The sequence below is a fragment of the Triplophysa dalaica genome, chromosome 11, assembly GCF_015846415.1.
Source record: "Triplophysa dalaica isolate WHDGS20190420 chromosome 11, ASM1584641v1, whole genome shotgun sequence".
NCBI classification, from domain to species: domain Eukaryota; kingdom Metazoa; phylum Chordata; class Actinopteri; order Cypriniformes; family Nemacheilidae; genus Triplophysa; species Triplophysa dalaica.
The window spans coordinates 9,661,229-9,684,198 of record NC_079552.1 but is presented as its reverse complement, the minus strand read 5'-3'; the positions used below and the strand labels follow the sequence as shown (position 1 = coordinate 9,684,198).

At 38.5% G+C, this 22,970-nt stretch overlaps 1 protein-coding gene across 12 annotated transcripts in view; it reads right to left on the bottom strand.

Annotated features, from left to right (window-relative positions):
- The window catches only part of rims1b (regulating synaptic membrane exocytosis 1b), a 57,949-nt gene that overhangs the window by 17,109 nt on the left and 17,870 nt on the right, over positions 1-22,970 (bottom strand). For 4 of the 12 annotated variants that reach the window (XM_056761331.1, XM_056761340.1, XM_056761341.1 and 1 more), the window contains exons 3-18: positions 21,475-21,688; positions 18,713-18,727; positions 11,166-11,461; positions 10,093-10,940; positions 7,467-7,507; positions 7,124-7,234; positions 6,313-6,412; positions 6,035-6,158; positions 5,412-5,458; positions 5,129-5,244; positions 4,905-5,035; positions 4,183-4,354; positions 3,734-3,887; positions 1,428-1,593; positions 736-831; positions 167-229 (exon numbers count right to left, since the gene is read on the bottom strand). In XM_056761331.1, the coding sequence (XP_056617309.1) occupies positions 167-229; positions 736-831; positions 1,428-1,593; positions 3,734-3,887; positions 4,183-4,354; positions 4,905-5,035; positions 5,129-5,244; positions 5,412-5,458; positions 6,035-6,158; positions 6,313-6,412; positions 7,124-7,234; positions 7,467-7,507; positions 10,093-10,940; positions 11,166-11,461; positions 18,713-18,727; positions 21,475-21,688 (2,694 nt within the window). Of the gene's footprint in view, positions 1-166; positions 230-735; positions 832-1,427; positions 1,594-3,733; positions 3,888-4,182; positions 4,355-4,904; positions 5,036-5,128; positions 5,245-5,411; positions 5,459-6,034; positions 6,159-6,312; positions 6,420-7,123; positions 7,235-7,466; positions 7,508-10,092; positions 10,941-11,165; positions 11,462-18,712; positions 18,728-21,474; positions 21,689-22,970 lie in introns of all 12 variants that reach the window. The other 8 variants (XM_056761333.1, XM_056761334.1, XM_056761335.1 and 5 more) reach the window with 3 other exon arrangements.

Genomic DNA, 22,970 nt, shown 5'->3' with positions numbered 1-22,970 from the left:
CCAAAGGCCAAATAAATAAAACAGATGCAAGATTATCCATGCAGCGTTTTAAAATTATGAAGTGAGCGAATATGAGATTCACTGTGATTATGACACAAACGATAAACCGAATACAATAATACTGTGATTCACGGATAGGTGGTCCAATTTTGGCCTTCATCTTTACCTTTGGGTGTGCAGACACTCTGCGCTTCTACCCCGCCCTGATCTGTGTATCAAGATGACCTCACTGCAATTACCATGGAGATGGATGACACAGGAAAATAAACAAATAAAAAACAATAAACAAGCAACATAAAGGACAAAACGGGTGTGTTAGAAGAGGAAGGGTAACAACTTTCAAAGCCAGAACAGTAAGAACACAATACAAGTTTCACAAGATGCCATACGAGTCATTTAAATCCAACCCTCTGATGACGTGGCTTTCATGAAGCTCTTTGAGAAACATGGATCGGCTTTAACCCACCTTATGTGAAAATGTTTCTTTAGGGGGATTCACATTTCGCGTCTAAAAGCTGCACCGCTTTCTCTGGTCAAATGACCCACAGTGCGTGTGGAGCACTCTGAAAAGTGTGGTGCCGAAATGTGAATCGCCCCTTACGAAGGTTTGCAAGTCTCAAAAGCATAAGATTTTACCCTCAGTATGAATGACAGATGAGAAGTAATAATGTTCTGAGTAATGGAAGCATAAGATCACTTTTAATTTAACATGTACACACATTTCTAACAATTTACCTGTCATCTACATAATCTCTCTCCTGCACACGGGCACGATCATGGTAGCGTGTTGGGGATCGTGATCTACGGCTGTGCTGGACCTCATCCAGACTCCTTACACAGCGAGAGAAAGAAAGAGAAGTTATAATGCAATACTGAAATATTAATTCTATCCATAATAATGGATAAAAAACTCAAATGAAAAAAAGAAAGTAGAGAGATGCATGGAAGAGACGAATGAATTTAGAAAGCATTATTAAAGGCCGAAAGGAGTTATTATGCATTTTCGAATATGAATAGAAACGGACAAATATACTTAAAGTGATCGTTCACCCAAAAATTTAATTCTATCATCATCATCGTCATATGTCATGACTTTTTTTTTCACAGAACACAAAAGGAGATGTTTCGAAGAATGCTTTGCTGGCACCAATTCACTTGCAATGGTTTTGTGTTTATACAATAGAAGTCGCTGGTGTTCGGTCTTTTCAAATTAGCTTCTTTTCTATTTTGTGGCAGAAAGAAAGTCTGAAAAGTATTTCAAAGTTTGAAATACCAAGGGTGAGTAAATGATGACAGAATGTGCCTTTTTGGGTGAACTATCACTTTAAAGTAATAAACTTCACATTTATGTTAAAATACACAGCAAAATTACTATATAGTATGTAATGGTATATTTTCTGCACTCTTAACAGTGGTAGATGTCATACCTCTGTGCGGGGACGTTAGGTGGGCGGGACCGTGCCCTGCTCTCTTCCTCTCTGTGTGGGGACACTGACCGTGAGCGATACTGGGTCGGTCTCTGCTGCTCAGGAACCTCTAACGTTGTTGCTCGATCCCTCTCTCTGTCTCTCTCTCTTGATCGGTTCTCCATAGCTGTGATTACACACAAAAACGTAACAAATGAAAAAAAAAACAGATGCACTGTTAATGCTGTCATTGGACAGCTTTCCCTTGCCTCAGTAGTCAGTGAACGCTAAGGTCATGGGTTCGATCCCAGGGGATTGCACATAGTCAGAAACAAATGTATAGTACAATGCTATATAAGTTGCTTTGGATAAAAGCATCTGCCAAATGCGCAAATTTAATGATAAATGTAAATTTGGCTTGCCATATTACATTCCCCATGTTAGAACCCATCCAAAATGAAAAGGATAGACACAAGTTGTTAGATCATGTCTAACAAAACATGTCAAAGAACTAAAATACCTTGTTCATTCTCCTTTTGGTTGAAAATCACAAAAAAGACTAAAGAAAAGCCTATATTTTATCACTCCAGCTCAACTCAGTCTCACAAGGCTTGATCACACATCTGTAAGTTTTCCCAAATTTCCCAAAATTAAATCTCTTCATGACTTTTGAAAGAACATGAGGGTGTATACATAATGATTGAAATATACGCTTTGGCTCTCAGGCGACTTTTGTTCTTGCACAGCAATATATCATATAATGTTTTGATTGTTCATGTGATGTTTTCTATAATAATTATGTTCTTTATTCTTAGAAGACAGATGTTAGATTATTGTCATACAAAGATTTTACATTTAGTTCTTATTTGATTTGTGGTTAAAACAGCAGTTTTTCCAATAAAAACGCATACGTTCCAAGCTAAAATATTGGTGTCTCCTTTTTTATGAATTGTTTGTGTTTTTCTTTATTTGTAAGTCGATTAAAAGTATATATCAAATGTAAATGATGTGCTTGGGGTGATGGCGGGCACTACAGTGGTGTCCAAAAGCAAAATGAGACTATATATGTATATGACTATGTATGGGTTGGAGAATGAAGTCAAGGTAAACACAAACACGTCATGTTCTACCTTCTACCATGCATATAGAAAATAAAGTGTGTAGCACAATAAGGAAGCAGTCATTTTACGCATATTCTTTCCTGCTTTTATCATATTCCCCATGCAAATGTGTTATTCTGTGTTTCAAGGCTACTCTACTATAATACAGAGACAAGCATTGGAAATAGAATACTGAAAATAGTCAATGTCCCTATCTAAAAATATTTGTATTTTCATATGCCATGTAACAGTGACTTAAACAGTCCAACTGCACATGGGATGAATGAATATTCCAGATGCATAATGACTGGTGCATTGTCTCCAGGACAACAGCGAGGACTTCCAAAGGATCAGAAAGCCAGCTATTGGTTGCCTCTCTCTTTTGAAGTATTCTACAGCACAAAGCACAAGAAGTGCCGAGGTTGCCAGTGCCGAGGCCCCTCTCACCCACCTGTGGCGCCTACACCAATAGCATCATCATAATCTGTTTCTGTAATACGCTGCGAGCCTGCACAGACAGATACACACAAGGATAGATGGACAGATAGAGAGACAGACAGACACAGAGTTACAGACGTGAACCACTGCACACACAAAACAGTCCTTGGTTAGAAAAGCGACCACGTATAAAGGCATACAGAAATAACTTGTTGCCTTTTGTGGACGTACCCATGGGCTACACTCCTACACACTGACTGAAAAGCAACATTATTCAAAAACATACCTCCGCACAAACATATAGGCCAAACAGACATGAATATTACGATATAATAATATTACAAAGCAGTGCTGACCATACTGTAGTTGCTGTTATTAAAAGAAAACTAATGTGATTGGACACATTCCAAGACCTAGAGCTAAGATATGCTACTTTAATGTTGATGTTAAATTAAGGTTGTTCAATGGTTATCCTTTTCATACACAAAGACACACACAATCACACTATATGAGGGTTTGAACTACAGTGTATAATGGGGTTGGTGCAATGATGTTATCCCAATGTGTAACTACTGTCATCTTTCAGAATAAAAGTCAGATTGGGACCCTAAAAGTGTTACTTTTATGTCAAATTATCACATTAAATTTCTGCTACAATGACATTGTTTAATTTTTGAATAAATTGGATCTAAAAACAGCGCAATGTGCATTTAAACAGTGGTATGTGTGGACACAATTCATTCTTAGTGAATTTCAACTTTCTGACCACCTTCAACACCCATCACTTACGCTGCAGCTTTTTGGTGGGCGTGTCCGTGTGGGTGTGTCGGCGGGGCAGGTATGGCGAGGGGCGTGGAAGAGGGATGGAAGAGACATCATGGGTCTGCAGCTTGTACCAGTGAGGTTTATCATCCAGTAGGGCAGTCTCCAGCTCTATCAAGATCTACATTAACAGAGAGTAAAAAAAATTTGTCAAGAAGTGTCAGAAATGATCATTGCATTAAACTGAAATACTTCAGGTAGTTTTTCCCTAATAATTTTCGACCATGTTTCTTATCATACAAAGTCATCCATTTCTGAAGATGATTTCAAGTAAAGTAAGCCAGTAAAACTGCTGCAAGTATTACAAAAGATATAACTCAATAGACGCAATGCTATGCTGACATATATTTGAAATATCAATTATAGAGCTCAATAATGGTTTGAGGAAATATCAAATGGAAACACATTTTACGCACTTCTCCTAGAAAGTCGCTCTCCTCCTCCAGAGTTCTGGGTTGGTCCCACACAGTGATCTCCAACATGTGCTCCCTGAAATCTCGCCGGTGCACGTGAGAATACACAAACGTCTGGTTCCACTTGGGCTCCAGACTTTTCTTCACTGTTTTTGTCCGTCTTTTGCTTTTATCACTAATAAAAAAAATGATGAACAACAACATTTTATGTAGAAGGTATAGTGATACAATGACATTGCTGGTTGATATTAAACCGTGAATTATAACTAATTAAAGATCCAGTGTATTAAATTTAGCAGCATCTGGTGGTGAGGTTGAGAAATGCAATGAACGGCTCACTCCACCCCTCCCGCCTCCTTTTCGAAGCACTACAGTGGATGACACAGAACTAAGATGTCGTCACGTTTTGGCTTAGTTGCTGAAGTAGATAACATATTTACGACATGTGCTCTGTAGAGCAGTTTGTCCATTTAGGGCTACTGTAGAAACAACATGGAGAATCCCATGTAAGGGGACCCGCGGTGTATGTAGATAGAAATAGTTAATTCTAAGGTAATAAAAGCATAACGCTTCATTATGTTAGGTGTTTACACCTCTGAAGACATAGTAAAGTATATTATATTGCTTTTCTGCCAATGGATCCTCTAAAAAATACACACTGGACCGTAACTTAACCTATGGTCCATTTATAGTTATCCTGGAATTTTTATGTAAAGTCTAAATACCTTCTATCAGGCAGGAAGTACATTTTAACGTAGGGGTTTCTGGGACGTCCATCCTGTCTGGGCTGCAGGTCTATGGCCTGTAGTACGTTCACTATCAGCTGATGGCCTACCTTATCATACCACATTTTCACCTAGAAGACACAGATAACCTATAAACAGCCCGTGGAAAACAAACAGTTGAATAAACCTGAAGATGTGATTGCTTTTTGTGTAGCTATACTGACCGATAACTGTCCAGGCAGTAGCTGAGGGGCATCTCTAAGCCCTCTTGGACTGGATGGGGACAGGACAGATATAGAAGGTCTTTCCATCTTCTGTGACTCGAAGGAACTTGAACCTGCTACAGAAAGACAATGCAAACATCACATGTTATAAAAAAATCGGGATGCAAAAAATGCATACTTAAATGAACAACTGAACCAAACATTAAAATTCTGATCAGGCTGAATATTTGTTCCCATTTTCTAACTACACCAATATAAACATGATGTTTGATTCAATACATACTAGATTCTAATGGAGGATGTGATGTTTCTGGTATTCGTGGTATATCACTGCAAGAAAAAAACAGAATATCCATACATCAGTTGTGAATATACAGGCACACAAGCAAAAACTGATCAAACTTTGTGGATTATATAGAGAAGACAGATGGGAGGTGTGTACAGTACATCACAATCTTCACTTTCTAAGGGCTTAAGGGACAGCTGACAAATGTGAATGAGGAGAGAATTCAGGGATGAGGCCCTTAAACCACTTCTTAAGACGTTGTTTTACTTACTGGTAAGATTTATACACCCTACGCAAGAGTTTGGAGAGAAATCAATGAATATATCTTTTTAAAGAGGCAGGAGAACAGAGCCAGAGCCAGAGAGATAATGGCTTACAGTAAAAACTAAACACATTACAAACATCAGTTAAACATCTATTTCACAGCTACAGCATTGCCTCTAGTCTTCTCTCTAGTTTAGGGAATGGACATCATTCTGACTGAGATAAATCTCTGTTCTTGAAAAACCCTTGAGCTTACTTGCTGTTTCAGAGAGGCCAGTGAATTCTAGGGGAGTCGGATACCTTGCTGTACTATATACTGTAAGTGTGGGTGAGCAGGTAAGTGTTGGAAAACTTACCCAATTGGCCTTGAAACTATTAATTCGACTTGTGGTTCTGTTTGGGAATCCAGAATGATATTGTAAACTTCTTTCTTGGTCAATCCCGGTAATGTTTTACCATTCCATTGAAGCACCTCATCACCTACAAACAGAAAGAATGTGTAATGATGGGAAGAAAATAATTAATACATTATTATTATAAATAAACTGAGGATCACCCTCCTTATGCATAAAAATAAGCGATGTGGTAAAAAATTGCTCAAGTGGTTCTAAAAGTGTACAACAGTGGGTCTCACCAGAACGTAGATGTCCAACCACATCAGCAAGACTTCCTTTTTTGACTTTGGTGATGAAGGCCCCAAGTCTCCCAGTTTCTGTAATCTTTCCTCCCACCACCTGCACCAACACAAATAAAGTAAAGAAGGGTAAAGTCTACAAGTTTTTAAACACTATACAATATATGCAGTCACGTATTATCTAATTTTTGAATACACATCTTCAGTTGTTCATGTGAAATTCAGGTTCCCACACATATTCCTTTCAAACCAGTGAATAAAAAAATTATAAAATACACTTATAGTTTGTTTATTACAAATATTCATTTCATATTCAAGTTGTTTCAAGTTAAAAATTAAGTTACCTATCTGCCTTAAAGTTTGAGTAAATTCAAGTAAAACATTTTTTAGTTATTACATGAATTTGACACAAAATTGCTAGCTTAAATTTTTAAGTTGAATTAACTATAAATTTTAAGGAAGCCATGTAACTTATTTTTTTAAGTTAAAACAACAAATAATTTTGTCATATTGTATAAAGTATTAATATGCCGCATTTGTACATGCGTCACCATTGCATCTCATTGGATTACACATTCTTCCTAACCACCTTATCTTTAATATAGCTATTTCACTTATTGTTAAATTAATAGCTTTTGCATTTGGAATATAAAACATCTATTACAGTTTATGAAAATAAAAAATATATTGGTAAAAAAATGTGATTTGCGGAATTGGTGCATAAAGTTCCCGATACGATTTAGCCAGTGACCTCACATCAGTTTAGAGAAGTAACGTTGTGTTTGATGTATGTGTGTGGCTCTCCCCTCACCTTTAGCCCTAGCATAGCCCCAGCCTCTTTTGGCATGGCCGTCCTCTTGCTCAACGTGATTCGGCCAATTAAATGATCACCTTCCTTGGAGGGCTGCCATGTAACCGGATGCTGAAGAGAACAAGCCGGAGATTAATCACATCGGAGTAAGAAACATCCCATTACATCTAACCCTTACCTAACTTTCACACATGCAAAACACATACATTTCAATCAATTAGGAATTGAATTAATTGAATTAACCAGTGCATGTTTTAGTTTATGTTTCTGTAATAAAAAATAAAATAAATTTACATTCTATTAAAATAAAATAGAATGCAAACAGCAATGGAAAAACACTTACATGCCAGTGGGTGGGGTCCAGTGGACAGCACTCCCAGTCGCCTGAAAAACACACACAAATGTTCTTATACAGTATGCCGACCGAGCTGCCACCTTACAATACCCAGAGTATCCTGCTAAACACACTCTAAATCTGCTCTGTTTACATTCACACAACTCAGCTTATTGAATATTTGGGCTCCAGAGGGGCACCTGCAGCCAAGATCTCACTCTAAAATATGTTGTGCTCCGTCCAACCTGCAGACCAGTAGAGAGGACGGGGATAAATGTGGCCTCTATGTCTGTCAATGTGTGTTTGCAATGTGCTTAAGAGCTACATTTAGTCCCTGGACAGACGAAGAGATGATGACACACACAGCTTGAGCACACACACACACACACACATGGGCAGTCTCAATGCTTTCCATGATGACGTTGGCCATCAATTTACTGTTGGCATGTTGTATGGATGAGTGCCTTGTGCATACAGGTTTCCAGGGTTCCATCCAGTTCTTTCTAAGAACCTGGAGTGTCTGGAGTGATAAAATAAGCATGATGCACAGTAAGCATGATGAAATTTAAACCTTAAGACTATTTATATACAGTACGTCTGAAACAATGTGTGGAATGTGATAAAATGCACATATGAATATAAATGAAAACAGTTTGAATAATTAGTAATGCATGCGTACATGCTGGAATAATAACTTTTTCCTTGTGTCCTCCTGTGGCGTTGTGAAGTCCATACACTCACAACCTACACTTACCTGGAAGAACAGAAAGACCTCGCTGGCTTATTTACAAGTACGCCGAAGAGCCTACATAAGCTGTATCTTTTTTACAGCTTTTAACTCTCTAACCTAGTTTGGGGTTGTCCCATAAAACGTTCCTCTAAATAAAAACCTGCACTCTAAAATTCAACAAAATGTAACTATCACTCCTGGAAGTTATGTGCACAAAGTCACCCTGAAGAAAAACATCTAATACACATACGAGAAACATGTGCAAATCATAAAAAGCCACTGGTCTGCATACATTAATATTAAGTAGGTGTCTCAAGGTATAAATGTTTAATACAGTGTCTGTTGTGTTATGGACTGGTCTCGAGGGAGGGCTATTATCCTTTAGACTTTTACTGATGTGTCTCAAAACTACATTATTCCATGACCTTTAAATATAGAGGCGTCTCAACTATAATACACGATAATAAAGCTCTAATATGAAGTTAGGCTACTTCATTTTATACCATAATGAATTAGAACTATAAAATATAATGTAATTTGTAATGTACTCTGAATTCTAGTTACACAAAATTATGTTTAAATGATCAATTGTGTAATCTGAACAATAAATGCATATAACGCATTGCATGCTTTCATACTGACAATGTTACCTAATTTCTTTGTACTTGGTGTTTTTGTTCTAGATAACCATACATCTCCATCCAGTACACCACCATCAACACCAACCCACAAATTTGCTTTTATCATTTCCTATAATGTTTAGGATTGCCATTAATATTATTAACCGGTGAGTAATACAATGAATCACTTACTGGTAATCTGTCCTTTAGAAAGAAGATTCAGGTGAGATTGTTGAAGCTGATCAGCTGCTGTTCCTCTGATAAGAGTGAGCTTTTGTACTGCTTACACTCCTCCTAATCTCCTTTCCTCTCTTCAGTCTCTCATTCCTTCTCTCTAACGCTGTCTCTCCTGTTCACCCTACAATGTTTACATTTTACCCCTGGCTTGTGTTAATACACTGACCTTTTAAGTCTGTCTTCAGTCACTTTGCCAGGCTAACAGCTTAATGCCACACAAACACACAAACCTAGCTTCTTACCGGTTTGATCAACTCGTCCAGAATAATTCATACTTTGTAAATATATGTATATATTTCATATTTATATGAATAGAGAGTGTAACAAATTTTGGTTTCGTCCGACCTTTTTATTGTTTTTACTCTTGAGTATTTATTTTCATGTAGCATCAATGTTTTACTGTACATTTAGCTCAAGTAAATTTTGAGCTTATATCATTAATTCCGATATATCTGTATATTGCAAATAAATAAGAACAGTACACATTTTCATATATTTATGTTAAACTGTAATGTTAAACTGCTGTTTTGACCTCAGTGTTATGACAGTACCTTGTAATTTCTGTGTACGGGTAATAATATCGAAATAAGAAAATCATAAGAAAATTAAGAGATTCTTAGCTTTTAAAAGAAGTTATGCAAGCAAATGGCATCATCCATTTTCTAATATTATTTGTTCATAAACACTACGAATATTATCTAACTCATTAGTAAAAAAAATGTATTGACAATTATACATAATTTCTTCTTTAAATTAAACAAACATGTAGATGATCATTGTTATAATTTGTATCGTCATAATGTTCTGTACAGTTTTTTGCTTTGTTTCTCTTTCATATGTATGTTGTAGTGTATTCTCGGTTGCATTGCGTTAACGCCAATACAATTAAATAATTTGTCTTTGTTTCAAGAATCAACAATAATTTCACTTTATTGATAAAGGATAAAGATTTTTACCAAACACAGATGTGTAAAACCTCTACTGATGAGGTAAGAGTTGATGTAAAACACATAGTCATTAGAGCATAAAGTAACTGTGAGATATATACCTGAGCCCCCTCGCTCGCTTATGCTCTCAATCTCCACATCCTCACAGCTGGTGTACTCTGGCGTGGAACCGCCTTCTTCCTCTGAGCTGCTGACGGACATTTGCCTCTTGTTACCGCCCCGTTTGCTCTTGTAGGGGCGGGGCGGGGGTGGTCGTAGAGACTCTGATTGGTCTGAGCTGAGTGAATCATTGCGCAGCATGCTCTCGGCTTTCTGCCGCTTCGATTTGCGCAACAGCGCAGCCGAGCCGGGGTCCAAGTGACTCGGCTGCAACTTTCTGTCCCATTCCTGGGGCTCCCTGAGCTCTGGCGGACAGGCAGGCATGGCAGGGCCAACCCGGAAGCCCGGAGCAGGCGGCTGAGGGGTGTGGTTCATTTTAGAGGGAGGACCCTGCACGGCAGGTGTGCCCTGCATACCTATACCCCCCACGGTCCTCTCTGGCACGTAGGCCTGTTGCTGGCTATCCAGCGAGGCCTGGCGCCCATCCGACCATTTTCGTGCACCCCTGTTCTCCTGCCCCATCTCCCCTGCTTCCCTTGCCTTAGGCTGAAGACGTCCTTCAGACTCCGCCGGTCGGAGCTTAGACGGGTGATTTAGAGCATTTGGGTCACTCCTGCATTTTTCCCTGGGCGTCCTCTGTTCCCCTTCAGTTCTCCTGGGCTCAGCCCTTCCCTTGTCAGCATCACCGTGCTCCTGAGATCGGGCCTTTACCAGTCTCCGACTTTCCCTTCGGTTTTCTCCAGGATCCCTGTCTTCGGAGGCCTGGGATTGAAGTTTGGATAGGCCTCGCCGCCTTTCACCTCTTGGACCTGACTTGCCGTTCTGGTCAGAGGGTGCTGGTGGCTTTTTTCTAGGAAACAATCAAATTGGCAAAAATATGATTTTATTACAGTAATGGTTACTTTATGGTAACAATTTTTATACTATAGTAACAACATTTTTTAGGTTATGGTTAAAACCATTAAACAAATGAATAAAAAATATAAATTTTAGTTGTTTTTTGTCTGTAAAGTTCACTTTAAAAATCAACGTTAAAAGCATTTCACTGTAATTTTACTAATGCGCTGAAGAGTACCTATCTTGTGGAGGCTCACTGCGTGAGCGTGATGTATCGGTCGCTCCAGTAGAGTGGCGTTTGCTGGGGTCCGTCGGGGCAGGACGTTGGGTGTCATGGGCAGTGGAAACGGAAGAGCCGAGGGGGTTCTGAGACCGAGAGCGCACCTTCTTCACCCCAGCTGGGTCTCCACACATGGCTGGTTCACTTACCGCTGACCCCAGCTCTCCAGGCTTGGGCCCTTGGCTGGAAAACCAATCTCCTGATTTAGTGAGCATATCCTGTTGCCGTCGGCACTGGTTACATACCCACATTACCTGTCCAGAAATACATACAAATTACTATAGCCATACAAAAGATATATTACAAGTTACTTGGTTTCTATAATTTTTTCCCAGAGCTGTTTCATTATTGAACTCTGCTCCCCACTGATTTCACTACCTCTCATAACTTTAACTTAATGCTGCTATTACAATGTTTACATTGCACTACAGGGCTGCCATGCATGACGGAACTGTACATACCAGTACTTCATGTATCTGCTCTACCGGACTGTTTACACGCATCATTTGCACTCTATACTGCTCACTTGCACACCAGGAACATTACACTGAATGCTCATTTGCACTAATGGACTACTTTCATAACTGCATTAACTCATCTACTGCACTGTAACTTTAATAACTGCACTAACTCACCTACTGCACTGTAACTCATCTATTGCATCTATCGCATAACTAACTGCATCTACTCATCTATTGCACTATAACTTCAATAACTGCTTTAACTCATCTACTGCACTGTGACTGTATATCTGCATCTACTCATGTATTGCACCGTACCTTTAATAACCACATTAACTCATCTACTGCACTGTAACTTTAATAACTGCATTAACTCATCTACTGCACTGTAACTGTATATCTGCATCTACTCATGTATTGCACCGTACCTTTAATAACCACATTAACTCATCTACTGCACTGTAACTTTAATAGCTAATGTCTGTAACTAATGCACACTCAAGTCACTTGCACTATTGTATAGTCTATATTGTTATCTGTTCATAACCTCCTGTACATTAATGTTCACAGTATATAGCCTTCTGTATATATTGTTCATAGTACATACCGATTGTCATATTTTCATAGTACATGCCCATCGTAAATTATTTTCCTAATATTGTATTCTGTATTTATTCACACTGTATATCTGCACTTGCTAATTGCACTTCTGGTTAGACCTAAACTACATTTCGTTACACTGTACCTGTATATGTGTAATGACAATAAAGTTGAATCTAATCTAATCTAATAATACAATGACAGAAGTTGTTCACTCCAAAATAAAACTGAACGTCATATAGTCACCCTCACTTCCTTCTAAACCTGTGTAACTTTTATACAAAAAAAATGATAATATATTATTTAAAAAGATCAAAGATAATATAATGAATATTATAATAATTATTATTACTAATGTAATTTCTTAGTATTTTTTTATATATGTTAACAAATTCAATTCAATTCAATGACCCTTTTGTGTTCTGAATTCACATCAGATATAACTTTTCACATGATGCTGAGTAAAACCGGTTTCTAATTATTTTTAATAATTGTTTTAGTGACTCTTAACACTCTTAACAAAAAAAGGTCCTTCATGATGTCATAGAAGAGCCATTTTTGCCCAAAGTTTCTTTTTCGTGGACTATCCCTAGACGTCCAAAATGTCAGCTAAATTTCTCTTATTCATCCAGGAAGGAGGTTTTCTTCATCATTAAAAATAAAACCCGAGGTGCTCTTAAACAAGCTAATCTCACAGAGATGTTGCAAGCCTGTGATATATGACTCAGGTCTGACAGACAAAACAGATAATGTAGGCAGGAGGAGGTGTGAACTTGAAAAAATAGAAACCAAAAGACGAAATTGTGTAGACAGAAACAAAACTGTTGTGCTCGCAGGGATTAATGTGGAAAACAATTCACACAAGCTAGTAATGCTAGCTGACAGATGGTCGCTGTTGTTGAAACAGAGGTTGTGACTTTAAATTTGTAAAGGCCGTGGGTTGTAATCACATGCCGACAGCACGTACGCATTAACCGTGGTCACTGTGGGGAAAAACATGTAGGGTCGGGCCCTGCTACATGCAAGCATTAGTGATGCTATCCTTCATAACCCTCCTCCACATCCACAGATAGCCTGCCTGCTGCCGTCTTCAGTAGGAGAATCAGGAGCGAGGAACACAAAGACCTTGGCACATTCTAAATATTTTCTCCTTTTTTCCACTTTCCTCCTCCAGATTGCTTTTGATTAAAAGCTTGGGAGGTTGTGAGAGGAGAGAGAGTGAGCGAGGGAGAGACACGCATCAACACTTCTATATTTATCCAGGCAGCCGCCCAGCACCAATGGGTATATGTTAAAAAAATTCCCCAGCTCACCGCATAACTGAGCAAAGACTACGGCACCGTTGATCCCGCAGATGCAAGGCCAAACAAATGATCTTACACACACACAAGCAAACACACACATATACACAAACACGTATAAGCTTACGTACACACACAGCCTTCTGGTGCACATGCCCATGCCAGACAAACACACTCAGCCTTATAGTCGGAAAACTAAATGTTCACATGTACCACCTGTCCTGTCCTACTTTCCATTTACTTCTCACTTTCATATTTTCTCTGTCTGATCTAACCAATATATTTTGGATTATTCCCCCATCCAAACTTTGAATAAGTAGTACAACTTTTTCTTGAAGGGACATTAGTTCCAGTACACTAGAAAGGCTTCATTCCAAAACATTTCCTACAGATTTCTATTTTTGTAGAGGGGAAATGAACCTTGCTCAGTGGTGGATGAAAACGATCCAAACCAATAACTTGAGAGTTGGTGAGACTTTTGGCAGATTCATTAAAATAACAATGGAGCTTAAGTGCGCACATGGATGATGCGGGTTTAGATCCGCCTTGCGACATGCCCTAATAAATTGCTCTTATGCTGTTATATGTTATAAATATAAATAACATATTATGAATAAAAATTAAGGAAAACAATACAAGATTTTTTCATTTAATCAGCATTTCTAGATGTATTGTGTCCACTCCAGTCCAGTGCCTGTTGAATTTCAACAAAATTAAACCTTAAGGAGTGACAAAGTCATCCTAAAGCAATGTGAAAGACTGACAGCATGACAAGACACATGAAAACTGTGATGAAAGTTGAGGTTATCCCATATTTTTTTAGTTTTCCTAAATACTTGTACAAATATTACTGTTGCTTTGCTTAAAGTTTATGCAAATAAATGCAAAAATAAACTTTTTCCAGAAATAGGAGTGTAGCTCCTTTTACACAAATTTGCTAATTCATTCCTCTGCATTCTCCAGACTTCTTCCTCAAAACCAGTATATGAAAAGCCAAATAAAGTCAGCAGACTTAGATTAGGAGTGACAATTATGTGTATCCAATTTGAGATTCCAGACAGACAACAGAGGATTTTACAACTGGGTCTTTTGCTTCTACATTTGAAACACCAGTGAAATGAGATTTGTCTCTATCAGTGATTCAAGAAATTATTTTACTTTCATGTGAGGCAAAAAGAAAGAGAGACTGCTGGCTGTAAACGTTGTAAGGATGATTGGTGCATATTCAGAGGTGGCAGTGTTATGTATAGTACAGAGAGGTCAAGAGGGGCAGGTCACTTTCAATGAAAAAGCAATCTATTGTGATTGAACACGGCTGGCTGAGATCCAAACTAATCGTAACTAAATCAACAGCAGAATCCTCTGCTGTCAGGCACTGATCCGACCCTCCTCACACTGGTTACAACCCTCTGATACCAACCCCTATCCACAACCCACAACCCACAACATTTGATTTTCAATCAGGTCACAGATCATCTACAGACAACAAGACATTATGAGGTTGCGGTTTTAATCTAGACAAACTGGTTGAGGAAATCTGACTGTGTTGACAGACGGTAATAGCCTTCACAGGCTATTCCACTTTAAAAAAATCTGTTTATTTAACACAAATGTTATCTCTAACATAGAGATTTTTCCAAGAACTGTCCTTGCCCTTGAAGGGCACTTAAATATGCAATTGAAGTTGGATATTAAAATGTCATAGGCCTGAATTAGCTCAGTTTAATGCTTTATGGTCCAATACGAAGGTCAATATTTATAATGACAGCAAAACTATCGCTTGTAGTAACAACAAGTCAAAAATTACATTTAAGTGTGTAATCTTGTTATCTAGAAAATTCATACAAAATACAAAAGAAATGTTACTGGAAACCAGACCACCTCAACAGAGATAATACAGCCCATTAAAATAAGATAATGAAAAAAAAAATTGTCAAACATTGAAACATTTTTCATTAGACAAATCTGTTTTTAACTGTGACCATAAAGCAAGCCATATCAGCCAAACTTCTGGCTTCATGCTTCATTCAGGGTGACAGAAGCAGAAGTAAAGAAGCGCAGTATAGAGGGCCAGTCTCACCCCTTGCAGTATACTCATCAAACTCCTGCAATCCCAATGATGGGCTCATTATCAAACTAATTACCATCTGCTAATGATCAGTAAAGGCCCTGGTGCCTGTGAGCCAGCGGATATATGTAGGATATATGTGACCCTGGGTGACAGAACCAGTCTTTTGGGACAATTTTCATGGATCACATGAAAGCTGAATAAACAAGCTTTCTTTTGGTGTATGGTTTGTTAGGATAGAACAATATCTGGCAGAGATACAGCCGTTTAAAACTCTGGAATCTGAGGGTGCAAAAAATCTAATGTAATTAGAGGAACTGTAGCAGGCCATCCACGCACAAAGTTTTTTTATATATTTGGGGTAGGACATTTACAAAATATCTTCATGGAACATGGTCTTTACTTGATATCCTGGTGATCTTTGGCATAAAAGAAAAATCTATAATTTTGACCCATATTTTTGATGTTCCTGTGCTGCTTATGACTCGTTTTCTGATCCAGGGTCAAATATGGGCCCTGAAAACATCACATTCTTTCCATCATCTCTCTAAAGTATGTCGCGACTGATTTTAACTTCAGATCAAACAATAACTGCTGTTTAGAGAAACAGATACGTCTCAATACCCTCAAAATAACAAATCCTGAAACAACTCCTGTATGTTTGCAACTTAACAACAACTCATCATCTCATTCTGCTTTCTTGCACCTAAGGTCCGTTATTCATCGCCAAACTCCGCCCCTTCCTCCATCTCGTGATATCATTTCATTTCCATCACTCGGAGAGACGCAGACAGGCAGGGTCTTCCGCCCTGTGTCTGGTCCACGCAAACAGGGTGGATAAATGAAGTGCTTGAGTTGTGTGAGTGGAGGGAAGAATGAGAACGTGGTTTACGCTTCCACCTCTGACAGCTTGATGAATTGGGGCGGCAACAGGCAGAGCTGGACCCATAATTCAGCATGTTATAAATCCTGGATAAGGATGAAAGACTGCCGCAAAAGACATTACTGTCCATTTCATCTAATGAGCTAGTACATCAGCGCCCGGAGACGGTCACCCACCGGCCTTCTCGCGAAACGCTCATTCACCTGTCCATCGTACACAGACTGTTCCAATTGTTAAATACCGGATCGATAGTGTAAATAATATATTACAGCTCCCTGCTGATGTTACAAAACCAACTCTCACCCTTCCGTCACCGAGGCATATATCTCTCGCTTGACAAGGCGTCGGCAGATCAATAGTGTGATAAGTTTAGCTCCACTCCCTCTCCAAACACTGGACCTTCTGTAAATTAAGCAGACTGACGAGATCTATGAATAAAGCGTCTTCACGCTTCCCATGGTGCCTCTGGCTATTTGTGTATATGTGCGTCACATTATTTCTTCCAGAAGACCTAAGCTGATTTCCGAGTCTCTTCAAACCAGATCTGTGTCTTGTATATTCACTACAAAAAGTCCCGTTAAGAAAGACAGACATCTCACAGAGAGAAACGGGCCTAGAGTGCCAGTCAATGAAACATCCGGATGCAAAGGAAGAGCAGCAAGATCGATACTAATCATTTCACGTTGTCGCTTTAGTGGGGTGGGAGGTGGAATGACACATCACATATTTCTTCCCGTAACAGAAATTCTGGTGTAAAAAAATGCACAGCGCAAAAGCCCAGCACGGTTAACCGTAGTCTGAAATGGATCTTTGGAAAGAAACACAGACGGAGAACAAGAGATCGAAATGCAAGTGTACCGCCCAGGGAAAAGAATCTGAATTCAAAAACAGCAGATAGAAACTTCGCTTGGTGAAAGAAGAGCAACACAGAAAACCAAGAAGCCTGATAATCGCTGGGATAATGAGCTCTGAATTGCATTTACAGGGATCTCTTTGCAGTGCTGAAATGTATGGCGCTGTTCTGTTCAACCAATGAAGCTCCTGGGAGAATCAGAGAGTGCACATATATTACAGTGCTTCTGTTACAACCTGCACTGTATATTTACTGTATTCTTGGGCCCTATCTTACTAAGCCCCCAAGGACACTGATTTGTGTATGTATTATGGGTTAGCCTACTAAGAAAAAGTGTGCAAACAGTCAATAGTTTAAACTGCTACTAGGTTAGACATGAAGACCATAGATATGCAGCGAACTTGAGAATCTCATGTACCAAGGTTTGAAAGTATGATCACTTGCACATCATATCATATAAAATAAAATCTGTTTCTAAATACTTTTTCTGGCTTTCCAGGAGAAATATCTTTAAAACAAGAAAGATACTTATAGCAAATTGCAAAATAAGCTAATTGCATACTGTGATATTGCATAATATAATAAAAGCTAATTTCGCTCTCAGAGAATCATGTGACTTGAAGTAAATCTCTTTTTTTCTTGTCTTACAAAAAGAATTCACCCAAAATCTAAATTATGTCATTACATTTACATTTAGTCATTTAGCAGATGCTTTTATCCAAAGCGACTTACAGAGAGCTCAGAGGGCAATAAAGCAATATGTCATACAGGGGCAATGACACAATAGGTGCTAATACCAAGTTACTAGTTTCATCAAAAGCCAGAAAAATATGCACTACTGTAGATTTCTGCAGTATTTATTCATTACTTACTAAGCCTGTCATTTAAACCCATACAAATCTATTTTTTCTTCTCAGAAAATCATCCCCCAAAAAATATTGAAAGAAAGAGGATTCTTACCATTACATGAGCAAGAATATACTGGACGTTCAACTACACAAGTCGTTTTTCTTTTTGTGATCATGTGAGAAAAAGTTCACAAAGACATGTGAAATTCCGACAATTAATTTTCACATAAACTGACAAACACAACAGTTCAACGAACAATGAATTAATAAATAACAGAACAACGAAACACAACATGGGAACAAAATTAAATGATTAACTAATAAGCCCAAAAACACACACATAAGTGAGCTCTTTATAGACCGATCATTTTGCACTCGGGAGAACAGCTCATTCTCAGACGAGAGATGTGAATATGAGAGAAGTGAGTTAAACAACAGTTTCCCATCAGGGTTCACACTTCAGTGACATTAAGAGAATAGAAAATGCTAACCACTTTGTCCTCCTTCTTCTCCAGCATCACAGGGCAGCACAGCAGGACACAGAAAAGTATGGTGGATGGGTAGGTGGTGAAGAAGAACACCAAGAGAGAGAGAGAGACTTATGAAATTATCGTCAGATAAGAAAAACATGAAGCTATTTAGATGCACATTGGAATATATGCAAACAACACAAGGACAAATAACAGAAGTGCTCACAAAGGTATTAAGAACAACAAAGATCGCCCAGTTAGTGTCCAATAAAAAAAAATTATATTCTCTCGCTCATCTTTAAGGACAGATCACGCCTGTATGACTATGCACCTGCACCATATGGTGGTGTAAATCTGCAGGTATGTTGCCACCCACAGGGCAAAGCAGGGAGGTGCAGCTTGTGTTTTACTGAACAATTCTCAGTGGAAATAAAGGTAGCTAATGGATCGCTGAAACCGAGAACATTAGACTCCACTTAGTAGGTCTTATTTCTTCTGAGTCACCACACTAAGAATACACACAGACACAAAAATGTTACTATAATTACAGACACACCTGTCCAATGCAAACAAAAAGCACAAAGAAAGACTTCGTATGCACTGTGCAATTTTTTTGTTTGCTTCTTGACATATTGTCCTCTATGTCAACAGTAATTTTTCTCCAAATGGTTGTTATAAGATAATACTGTTAGCAAATCATATAGATATATATAGGATATAAGCAAAAAATAAGTAAGGGTACTGTAAGTCATGATGACTCATGAGCATGAGTAGACAAAAGATGGAGATTTTCATATTACAGAAGAACTAACAATGATCTTCACAATATGTATCCGATAGCAAAATCATATCAAAAATGGCCAACTTCTGTAATGCAACATCAGGAAATGGAATGAAATGAGATGTTGTGATTTTCTCAACAGGTGCACTAAAGAATTCAGGTCTGTTCACTTTAGACTGGTCTCAGGCTACTCAAACAATGGAGCTATTAAATGCATTTCATTGCTGTTAGGTATACTGTTTCCAGTCCACCAGATTGAGTCGGTATAGCTCTATGTTTAACCTATAGGCATCCAGCAACTCCATTATCAAGTGTGCCACTCTCATTAATAGAACACGCCAAAGGGCTCAGATGAACAACATCTGCTCATTTCTGTGAAACTAACCTGAGGGAAACACCTATCCTCAATCAAGAGACGTATTTTTGTATGCAAAACCCGGAAGCGAGTTAAAAACCTTTAATAAAGCCTCTAAATATTTTTACGTTTTATGCTATGTCATAAAACACAAAGATTTTAACCTGCTAGTGAGCCTTATTGTGTCTTAAAAACGGCCGTTGCTAACAAGTTGCTAAAAGCAACTACTTCCTTTGCCGAGGACGTTAGACGTCACCACGCATATAAAGCTCATAAAAAATGCACAAATCTAAAACATAGATGCGGATTCATTCACGGAGTAATTAATTACCAGGGAACATATTTTCAATAAAGTTTGAAAGAGTTATTAGAGGCTTGGTGGTGGCGACGTTGTTATCGAGCAACCTTAAGTGTAGTCTGTTTATTGCATCTTGTTAGACAATTATCTTGAAAGACAAAACGTGTAAACCTCATAAACCTTTGTTAACAACAGAGCTTAATTTTTAGCTTGATCTTCCAAAAGTCTATGGGAAGAATGCTTAGGGTTTCGGTCGAGGAAACCACTTACTTCCGGTTTAGCCTATAAAAATACGTCATCTCTGATCATCTCCATTACATCTCCATTATCTATGGGCTGTCGCAATATTCGATTTTTGACAATTGATACCGATATTATTGTGATATCTGTTGAAAAAGCACTACCAGTCAAAATCATCTTTAATGTGGTTCATCTTACGGTATTGTGACTTTCTCTCGCTTTCTCTCTCTGTAAGCACGGGTCAAAAGTTGTAGAAAATATAGAAAAAGTTGTAAGCTCTGTGGAATAACACAAAGGGAACAATGCCATACAATCTCATGGCAAAAACATACCGTAAATATTTTTCGAAGTGGTTAATATTGGCTAGTAAGCTCAAATTCATATGATGTCATTCGTACATTTTAGTATTATTTGCTTTCACGCCAGTTACTTCAGGGGGGAGGGGTTTCAGAATCATTTTTTCAATTCAATATTCTGTGCTTCTAATTTTTTCATCCATTTCAAACACATTTTTTAAAATAAATTTCAATTTAGAAAAAGGTTTAAATTTGTAAAATGATATATAATATAAACAGTATCTGTAGCTTAAAACGTTACATATTTACTCTCAATGACCATGTGTAATACATTAATTCACTAAATATGTGTTTTATATTAATTACATTTACCCCATTTCTGGCTCAATGACCTCACCTCCTAATCTAGCACCAGTGTTTGTGAGCTCATTCTCTCCTTCTGTTGACTCCCCACACTGCACTCATAATGACTGAACACTAATTAGCTCTCTGGACTCAGTAGAGAGAATAGAAAGTAAAGGTAAATATCACTCTCCAGGAGGTGGGCCACCAGTTCAGGTGCTCCCCTTTGCATGGTACGTCACCCCTGTGGAGACTCAGCACCGACCCGAGCATCCCAGAGTGTGTGTATGGCGACCCCCCGCTGACAAGCAGCGTCATTTCCTCTGACTAATGCCCAATTAACCTTTCTCACATGCACTCAATGATCTGAGACCGGCTAGCTTTTCTCTCCTTGCCCTACTTAAATGTCTGGGAATCAGATGGACACAGGTCAAGGAAGTGGAGTGCTGATTGTATACAGGCGATACTTACATTATTGGAACGCAGAGAGACTCTTCCCCCGCACCGGGCACAGAACTTCGTCTGGCAGTAGGAGCACAGGTTACCGCAGCCATTAGCAAACTTGGTCTTGTGGCAGATGCCACAGGTGGGGGCGTCATCCTTGTGTTGGCTCGGCTGCCTCTGCTGGGGCTCCTGCCCAATCTGCCTCACCTGCTCTTTGTAGGTGGCAAACTGCTGGTGCAAACTGGAAAGGAATGAAGGACATATTATTATAAAAACATTTTACTGTAATGTACATGTTTCTCAATCAGGAAGCTTTTCAAGGGGGCCTCAAGGCAACTTGAATGGTTTAAAATAAGACATAATATCATGCATTAGAATGAGGCAAAAAATCATGTTTCGTTACTTTTCAAATGTACATACAACTTTCAAGTCATGCCAATCTCTCTGGAATATTATATTGGGTAGAAATTGTAAATGTGGGGGGCTTCAAAAAGGGGGGAGCCTTAAGCCCATTTCACATTGAGTCCGAAATTTGTGTCCAAAATTTCCGCACATTAAAAAATAAATACGTCCTGACCTTGTGTCAATCACATTTACACACTGCCTCCAATATTTTCGTCCAGTATAAAAAAACGCATCCGTCAAGCATTTTGAGTGGCCTTTGTAACAATTCAGAGACAGCGTACAAACGAGAGCCAAATACGAATAAATGCATATGAAAATTTCCGTCTGTATGTGCAAAGACCTTTACAGTAAAACAGGTTAAGAACCACTGCTGTAAAACATTCAACCTTAAGTTGAACAGAACCTTTACTTTGATACAAAATGACAAAAGTAAAACTCAGAAGTGATAATTACTAGTGATCAAGTGATCATTACTAGTGATCAAAAAATTATGTTGAATGATTTCATGTCTATTATTATAATAAGTTAAATGTATAGAAACAAAGCAGATACACATAGTGCACACTGCACAGTGCTAAAATTTGTTCTTCAGATTGTCGAAGAAAAAGGTCTCAAGCAAACAAGAACACCATTAAGAAGCAGCAACAATCAAGGCTGTAAACAGCAAGGACACGAGGGTGACACGTCCCCCGAGACTTCAGATCAATAGTCGATCAATATGCTTTTCAATAACGGAATAAAGCTCACAAGAGACTGGATTCACGCTTTAACTTAAGCAACAAAATTCTACACTTAAACAATCTATAGTAGAACATTTGGCACTACCACAGACCTCTTCACTATACATATCCCTTTTATACCTGTAAAATCCCTCCTGTTTGAACAACACTGAAGTGTTAATCATGCATTAATCTATCCATAGCTTTACTTACACTAATGTGGTCTTCTTCACAGACTTCCCCGCCATCTCGATATTTTATGACGTACTGTATATTGAAATAAGCAACCTACATAGTGTTAAAAGAAAATGTTACCTAAGAAAGTGATGAACGTGCGACCTGCCGAACAGAATTTGCACAAGAGAAAGACAACCAGATACTGTCAACGCCTGCCTGCAG